General features: G+C 48.7%; 1 protein-coding gene across 1 annotated transcript; it reads right to left on the bottom strand.

The window, feature by feature from the left end:
* Positions 1 to 7,558: 7,558 nt before the first annotated feature.
* LOC119298531 lies at positions 7,559 to 8,628 on the bottom strand. The gene has a single exon (XM_037575894.1). The coding sequence runs from the start codon at positions 8,460 to 8,462 to the stop codon at positions 7,842 to 7,844; it is 621 nt and encodes a 206-aa protein (XP_037431791.1). The 5' UTR covers positions 8,463 to 8,628; the 3' UTR covers positions 7,559 to 7,841.
* Between the last annotated feature and the right edge of the window lie 662 nt (positions 8,629 to 9,290).

Raw genomic sequence — 9,290 nt, 5'->3', positions numbered from 1 at the left:
CCGTGTTCCGCACAGAAGGAATCAAACTCACTCGAGAAGTACTCTCCACCACGATCTGACCGGACTCGTTTAATTTTCTTTTCAAGTTGATTTTCAACTTCTGCCTTATAGATTTTAAAGTAGTGTAGAGCATCATCTTTAGTATTTAACAGATACACATAGCAATATCTAGTGGAATCATCTATCAATGTCATGAAGTATCTCTTTCCACCTTTAGTCAACACACCATTCATCTCACAAAGATCAGAATGTATGAGTTCTAATGGTGCCAGGTGTCTCTCCTCCGCGGCCTTGTGAGGCTTGCGAGGTTGCTTAGCTTGCACACATGAAAGGCACTTAGAACCTTTGGCTAAAGTGAAACTCGGGATTAAATCCAACTTGGCTAGCCGCGTCATAACACCAAAACTAATGTGACAAAGACGTGAATGCCAAACTTCAGATTCATTAACATTCGAATGAATATGGTTCACGACTTTATTACAAAAATCTGCGAGGGAAAGGCGGAACATCCCTCCGCTCTCATAACCTTTTCCAACAAAGAGTCCATATTTTGTAACAACTAATTTATTAGACTCGAAAACCAACTTAAACCCTTCTCTACATAGAAGGGAGCCACTAACGAGGTTCTTCTTGATGGCGGGGACATGCTGCACGTTCTTCAGCTGCACGATCCTTCCCGAAGTAAACTTCAGATCGACCGTGCCAACACCATGAACAGAAGCACTCGCGCCATTCCCCATCAATACGGACCCGTGACCTGTGACCTGGTAAGAAGTGAACAATGAAATGTCAGCACACACATGAACACCTGCACCTGTGTCCACCCACCAATCGTTGGGTTGAAACACTGAAAAAAACAGTAAATAAATTACCGTACCCAGATGCACCATTCTCATTGTTGCCCACAATCATGTTGACAGACTTGGAGTCCTGTCCTGACTTCTTGTACTTGTTTGGGCACTTGTTGGCCCAATGTTCAACCGATACAAGTAAAGCAGCCCTCGTCCTTCTTGTTCTTCTTGAAGGTCTTCTTACCCTTCTTCTTAAAGTCGGTATTGTGTTGGACACCGTTCTTTCCCTTGGGCTTGTGGGAGTTGAAGTTCTTCTGGTTCACCATGTTGGCAACAGAAGTCCCTTCGGCCCCTTTTCCGTGCGAGTCTTTTGCCCTCGAATTCTGCTCAACACTCAGATGGCCAATGACATCCTCCACAGAGAATTCACGCCTCTGATGTTTCAGAGTGGTGGCAAAGTTCCTCCAGGAATTAGGGAGCTTAGCGATTATGCAGCCCGCGACAAACTTGCCCGGTAACTCGCACTTGAGAAGCTCAAGTTCCTTAACAATGCATATTATCTCATGAGCCTGCTCCAATACAGGACGGTTTTCAACCATCTTGTAATCGTGGAACTGCTCTATAATATACATCTCGCTCCCTGCATCGGCGGCCCCGAATTTAGATTCGAGCGCCTCCCACAAGTCCTTGGCGACATGCACATGTAAATATGCGTCGACCAGTTTATCTCAGATCACGCTAAGAACTGCTCCGAGAAACACAACGGTTGCCTCCTTGAACGCCTTCTCCTGTTCAGGAGCAATCGTTCCCGTGGAGACACCGGTGACCCAGAACACGTTCATAGCCGTGAGCCATAACGTGGTCTTAGTCTGCCAACGCTTGAAGTATGTACCGGTAAACTTATCCGGTTTCAGTGCAGCGGCAAAACCACTTGCCGAGAAATTCCTACACATAATAGGTTTTTGGATTGTTGAATAAATAGGCAATTTCTCGATTAAATTAATCCATGAGTAAATCACTAGCATGGCATTGACTAAGTTGTTGACGTACTGACTCTGATCTAAACATGCACGTACTAAGAAAACAGTAGACAAATCTACACATACTGCTAGTACTGCTAATATGAAAATAATCAGGAGCGGGATAAACGAGTTATACCCTCCAGTAGGCCACGCAGAGGCCGCGACTTTGGTGGCAGCAGCGGCGTCCTCGGCGACCTTCTTGTCGGCTTCAGCTTTCTCGGCGGCGGCACGGTCGGCGTCGGTGGACATGGTGATGACGAAGGCGACGCGGACGTAGAGGAAGTAGACGATCGGAAGCGAGCAGTCGCGTAATCGCTGCCCAAAAACCTATTCGCCCCTCACCCCATACAGGAACCAGAAGGGCGTGGTTTCGGAGACCTGCTCTCCCGTCGACCGTGTACGTGGCGGACGGGATGGAGTCACCGGCGGTAGCAGCAGCAGAGGAACGACGGTGGGCGTGCGCGTGAGCAGATGTGATCTGTTCGTGGCGGCTAGGGTTAGGAGACACCGCATACTTATAGGCGCAGCCGCGTGGAGAGACGTGGGCTCGACCCACGTCCGAGGCCGTGACAGCCCACGATCCGACGTCTCAGATCGTGGCCCAGCTGTCAGAAAACTCTCCGTTAGTGACTGGCAAAAATAAGCGCGTAGGTGTGAGCTCGGCTCGGCTCAATCCCGCAACCCGTGTCGCGTCGTGACGAGGCGTGGCGTGGCGAGGCGGGCGGCGGAGGAGGAGTGCGCGAGGGCCTCTTCTCTTCTCAAGCTCCAATAGCATGTAGAAGAGAAACCCTTATAAACCATTCCAACTCTCCTTCCACTTCCGGGGTGGGACTAAACTTCCCACCACACCTAGTGCCATATAACCCACATGGGCCCTTAGAGATTTTTCAGAAATTGCAATATGGGCCTGGAGCCCATCTCAGATTTCAGCACCAACGCCATCATGGGGCGGCGCAACTATCTTCTGCACAACCCTTTCACCAAGGCCATCGTGCCGCTCCCTGGGCTGGACTCTGTCATTGGAAAGGTCTCGGACAGCTTCGAGATCCGCAAGGTGCTCATGCGGTCTGACCAAGATGATCTCGTCGCCGTGACGACCAACAACAACAACTATCCCATTATCTTGTGTCGTCCAGGAAAGTCTGGTGTATGGTTGCCCGAACGGGGAGAGATGCCCTATTACTCCGTATTTGACGTTGCTTTTCTTAACGGCGATCTCTACGGGATCACTGTTCAAAAGGAACTTGTTGTGATGTGCCTTGACGTGGATGAAGATGGTATACCTGATGTTATAGGTGTTGAGTATGTTGTCGGTGGTGACAAGGCGTATGCGGAAGACGATGGAGAAGCATGGAGCGGTGAGGAGCTGGAATACTGGGAGGCGTCAAGCCCCAACGAGAAAGGTGAAGATGATGGTGAAGTGTCAAGCAATGCTGACAAAGCTTCAAGTCTTAATGTGGTGGTGGGTGAAGAAGAATTCGGTGTCATGGACTGGTCTGACTATGATAATGCAACAATGAACAAATATGAGAACGGGAAAGATACATTCGAGGACAATGCCCATCAAGAAGTCGTGAGCAACGAAGGCAAAGAAGATAACATGAGTGTTGAGTGTTTTATCGGTGGTGATGAGGTGGAAGACGATGGAGAAGTGTGGAGCAGTGATGAGGAGGAGGACGTTGTGGAATACCATGAGATGTCAAGCTACAACGAGGAAGATGGAGACGAAGGTGAAGTGTCGAGCAATGACATCAGAGAAGAGGTGGGTTACAACGAGTTGTCAAGCCTTAATACGGTGGATGAAGAAAAATTCACTGTCATAGACGGGTCTGGCGATGATAGTGCAATAATGGACAAATACGAGAACGAGAAAGATACCTTCAAGGACAATGCCCATCAAAAAGTCTCGAGAAACGAGGGCGAAGAAGAGTCGGGGAGCGACATGGAGTTAATTGTCCTAGATGGTCTTTATGAGTATGATATCAATGATGAGGCAACATGGCAACTTGTGGATGACGAGACCAATTATTACAAAGGTGGTTGTTTGATGCCAGAGTGTTGGGAGGATGAGGAGGATTACGAGTACGATGGCATGCCATGTGAACCGAGGGACTACATAATGACCACTAGACATCTCATCAAGTCGAATGGCAAGCTGCTCATGCTAAGGAGGAAACAACATATATCACATTTACTCAACAACTCGTCCACGCTCGAGGTGGAGGTCCTAGAGGCAGACTTGGATACGGGCAAGTGGGTGCCAACGAACGTGACAGGCACACTCTACGTAAGTAAACGTCACTCGAGATACATTGCTGCAGTTAGTGACGAGGATGAACTGATATGGTACTTCGTGAACAAGCATGACGTGATGGATGCAGAATCTCAGACCTCCGAAGAAAGAATAGGGAGTATGTCGACATGGTTTTTCCCGCAAGAGCTTGTTGTTTGATACACACCAATGCTTTTTCACCATCGACAATGGAGAAGTCGATTAAGTGCAGCACATGTAATTCTTACATTGCTTTGTTTGTTTTATCTGTTTTTACTGCTCGTTAGTATCTCTCTAGAAAGTATTTAACTTTATGGAGAAAAATTGGACACCACCAAAAATTTGAGTCAGGTGTAAAACAAAAAAACTGAAGGAAAGGTGTGAGTATATTGCATCGTCAGATTTGCTTGTTGGGCTATCACCCTTCATGGGGGCCTGTGTGACGCATGTAGTGAGCAATAATAGGCCAGCGTTGTCCGAAGCAGCCATACATGGGCTGACACATGGTGCGGCCCATTAGCAGGTATAGCTTGTTTTTTCTTTTATATAAAATCTCTAAAACGTACATATATTGTTTGTGAGGAGACTTTTAATACATACGTACCTCACTATTTTTATATAATCATGCGAAAAATAAGAATCAAAATGTTTACGTATACCAAATAAGTGTCTGTGTATTTTATAAAACATGTCCATATTTGTTTTTCAACATTGACATATGTGGAAATAAATATCCTTGTATTACAAAAATAAAATTTTCACATATATCAAACTAAAACTTTGTGTATTCAAAAAATGTTGTAAAAAAGGTCTAGTGTATCGAAATATTTAAGCGTGTATAAAACATGCACTCCAAAAAAATAAAATATTTTTGTGGAGTCTTTAAAAATAAGCTGGTATGTGACAAGAAATGTTTATAAAATAAAAGAGTAGCTCACGTTAAAAATGTCACGTTTTCCAAAAGAAGTGTTATGCATTTGTCAAATACGTAGAAGGCTTAAACTAAACTTAATCTTGTCAACTGTATTCACTATATATATTATTGCGTTTTATCATATACATTTGTTATCATATAGAACCAACATTTTTCTATGCGCGTGCACCTAGTAAGACTCTGGTTGAAACAGATTTATATGTGATTTGGATGTGTTTTATGTTTGAAGTCATTAAAAATCCCAATTTTTTTAAAGAATACCAGTATAATTTGTTTAACAGTCTTTTGTAGTATGGAGTATAACATTTTTACATGTGGCAATGTAAGTTAGTATCAAACAATTGGATGGTAAAATTGTCTATTTTCAACAATTGTCTGTGCTTAGGACATTATTACGTTTTGCTGTTGTACGGGCACCAGCGCCTTGTTGCTCTTCGTCTCGGAGAATATAAGGGTGTTGGTGAAAAGCTTGACCAATGATTCTGAATGCACTGTCCAGTAGTACACACAAAAATAATACAGTAGGACATAGGGATCTGAATCATACAAACATTTTGTGGGAGGTAGCCGTGAAGCAAGCCGCAACTGGGCGACAAAAACAATTCCCAAAGTGTAGTGTAGGTGCGCTACCAACCCCACCACACCACTGTTGGAGAGGAGAGGAGGAATGCAAGCATGATTGGGCCGGGATACCTGAGCCAAGGTGAGAGGCCAATTGGATTCCATCTCTCTCAATTATAGTTCTATGGTACTCCACATCCCATGTGACAATGTGGGAGGAGCTGAGATGATATAATTGGTGCCCACTGATTGAATTGAATAAATACAAGCAAAAAGTTGCATCATGCTGCATAGTATGCTGGTGTCAAATTCACAACCACCCTCCCCTAGCAGCAGATGCCAAGCTAGCTAGTGTGGGTGTTTTATACTTATAGTACTCCCTCCGTTTTTAAATACTCCCTCCGTCCCAAAATTCCTGTTTTCTTAAACAAGAATTTTGGGACGGAGGGAGTATTTGTATTTTTAGAGATTCAAATGGACTACCACATATATACGGATGTATATAGAGTTATAGACAGATATATTTTAGAGTGTAGGTTCACTCATTTTGCTCCGTATGTAGTCACTTGTTAAAATTTCTAGAATGACAAATATCCTACCCTCATTTTGCTCCGTATGTAGTCACTTGTTGAAATCTCTAGAATGACAAATATTTAGGAACGGAGGGAGTACATGTATCTATCTATCTAGGGTGCATGGTTGGTTGATGATGGATGATGATGTGCTAGTGCTGCTGTTGTAGGGTTTATAGAATGAATGATTCTGCATCGCTCAGGGCATCTCCAGCCGTTCGGCCCCCCAGGGCGCCTAAATAGAGCGGCCTGGGGACGTGCCGGCGCTAGTTCCCGCTCTCAAAAAACGCCGCAAATCCGGCGATCGGACGTAGTCTGGCGTTACAAAAAATAGAGCGCCGCACGCCGCAAGTTCGCGTGCGCAATGATTCACTCGGCGGGGTCCTCCTCCTCCTCCTCGTCCTCCTCCTCCTCGGGTTCCTGCGCGTCCTCGCCGTATACGTAGCCGAGCTCGGCCTCCATGTCACCGCTGAGATCCACTACCTCGGTCGGCGGTGACTGCTTCGCGTCGCTGAACTTCCACCCTCCACTCGGCGTTCGACAGGCCCGGTGGCTTCGATGGCGGCGCCCTCGGCTTCCTCTGCTTCGGCTGGGCCACGGCGCCAGTCGCGGTTGCCGCCGTGCGAGGCATGGCGTACTTCTTCGGCGGCATGGCGGCGACTGGAAGGCGAGCGGGAGGGGTTTTGACGGGAGAAAGGGAGAGAATGGCGGGAGGAAGGCGAGCGAGCGGGAGAGATGCGAGGAAAAAGCGTCAAGAAACGGCGGGAAAAGGCCCACGGGTCGCCTCCAGGGCGGGCCCACGCGCCTTTTTCGCTTGTGCCGGCTCCCCAAGCGCCCCCCAGGGCGCCGGGTTCGGCCTGGGTCCGCCGGCACCAGTTTTGGCCCGAGCCGGCGAAAAACGGGATTCTGGGAGCGTGACTGGGGCCTTTTTTTTACGCCGGCGCGGCAAAATCGCCTGGGAGGACCTGTTGGGGACGCGGCCGGAGATGCCCTCATGTCAAAGTCATGCCTTCTTCTTCTTTAATCAAGTGCCTAGTTTGTAGTATATGTGCCGCCATGTTGACATCACACTCTCACAATGGGCTTAGCAGAGGTAAGTATTGTTTGGGACCTTGGCTGCCACATTGAGGATAAAATACTCCCTCCGTTTGGAATTACTTGTCTCGAAAATGGATGTATCTAAAACTAAAATACGTTTAGATACATCCATTTCTGCGACAAGTAATTCCGAACGGAGGGAGTACTATTTACTGTATGTGTGGATTGATTCCAGATGCATGAAACCAATACAAAACCCTTGCAGATCTCGATCCTCTGAGCTTTGGCAGATACTGTAAGTTTTGTGAATTTTGGTATATAATTCTGCAAGTTTTGATGAATAATTTTCAGTCAACAGCAGCAAACACTCGAACAAATGAAATTGAATGTATTGAATTCAATTCGGGCAGTATCCAGAGTTTCAGACATGAACAGAGGGTTTTGTTTGGTCACTCTGAAGACCAGACCAGACCAGATGGATGCAGGGGAGGATGCATGGCAGCTGCTGGAATGGCAGGAGCTCATCGATTAGGACGCGCGCCAGTGATCGACGGGGATTAATGGATGTTGACCATCATCGGTGGCTGTGGATCGCGCCGGCCGGCCGGCCGGTATGCAGGCATTTTCTTCTTGTTGTTGTTGAGATGAGATTCAGAGGTCGAGGAAGCCGGTCTGGCGGAGCACGGCGTTGCGGACGCGGCAGAGGTCGCGCCCCTTGAGCGTCCGCCCGGCGCCCTCCAGCACCGACGACGACCGCGCGTGCCGCCGCGCCGCCACCACGTGCGGCGGCACCATCTCCTCCCCGCCCTCCTCGTCTTCCTCGGACTCCTCTGCCTCCTTGGCGCCGCGCTTCGCCTTGTCCCTGGGCCTGGCCGCCTGCCCCGGCCACACCGGCACCCTCACCGGCGCCGACTGCCTCGGTGTCGGTGTCGCGGCGCCGTGACCCGGCCTCGAAGGCACGGCCAGGGCCATCCCCGCGGGCAGCTGCTGCCCCTCGACGCTGCCGCCGTCGCCCTCGGCGAGGAGCGACGACAGCCCGAAACTCTGTGGCACGGCGTGCGCCGAGCGGCGCCGCGCGCTAGCGCGCCGCGGGGCCACTGCGGCCTCGGCCACCGGCGCGGCCTCCCACCCGTCCACGTCCCCGCCGCCGGCCGGCCACATGACGTCGCTCTCGTCCAGCTCGAAGCAAGCGCCGTCGTGGCCCGCCTCCGGCTGCTTGAGCAGGCCAAGAAACCGGAACGCGCCCGCTCCAGGCGACCTCGGCATCTCCATCGACCGGCCGACCGTCACACGCTCACACCAAGCCCGCCTCAGCAAACAAGAGCTATCTCCCCGTGATCCCCCTCTCCTCGCCGGACGCCGGCCACGGCACGCCACGCTCCCGGATAAGTATTGGGTCTGGCCGCTACCGCTAGCTAGTTTTAATTGCCACGCTCGGCCTCGGGTTCACCACGCTTTGGCTATATAAAACCGTGGGCTTTGTGGGGCTGGGGCTGGAACTGTAGAGGAAGGAAGGAGAGCGACGGTGGTGAGCCACCCCACCGGAGGGGGAGGGTGGGCCTGAAGAATCTCCTTCCAGCCAGGTGGATGCACTCTGCTACACTTAATCAGTAGGAGTAAAAATAAATGGTGATGAGATCTTTATTTTTTGGTTTAGCAGGACCCGATCGCTCAGCTGCACTGCACATGTGGCAATTGCCTCACTGGCTCTTCACCAGTAGTGTTCATTGGCTCGAAGAATCTTGGTGCGTAGCCTAGTCATTTACACCACGTTCCGCAATGCAATTCTAGTGATGGAGTGCGAATCTTTGGTGCTCGTTTTAAAAAAAGACATATTTAAAAGTTTCAAAAAAAAACCCGTGGAAATTTGCTTTGTTCATCACTACAGATCCATGGAATTTTGTTTTGAAAAAAAAGTAATTTGTAAGCTGTACGAAACAACAAAAATTCTGGCCCAACAAAAAAAAGAGGCCCATTTGAAATTACATATTTGTCTTTTTTCTTGTACTCCACGAGTGAAAGTAAAATGTTATACTACTTCTTCAACATTGTTAGACCCGGATAAGTTTCAAAATGAAATTGATAAAGGAGCTATGTGCT

This window comes from Triticum dicoccoides, chromosome 5A (genome assembly GCF_002162155.2).
Source record: "Triticum dicoccoides isolate Atlit2015 ecotype Zavitan chromosome 5A, WEW_v2.0, whole genome shotgun sequence".
In the NCBI taxonomy this organism is placed as follows: Eukaryota; Viridiplantae; Streptophyta; class Magnoliopsida; order Poales; family Poaceae; genus Triticum; species Triticum dicoccoides.
This window is presented reverse-complemented; position numbering and strand designations above follow the sequence as displayed.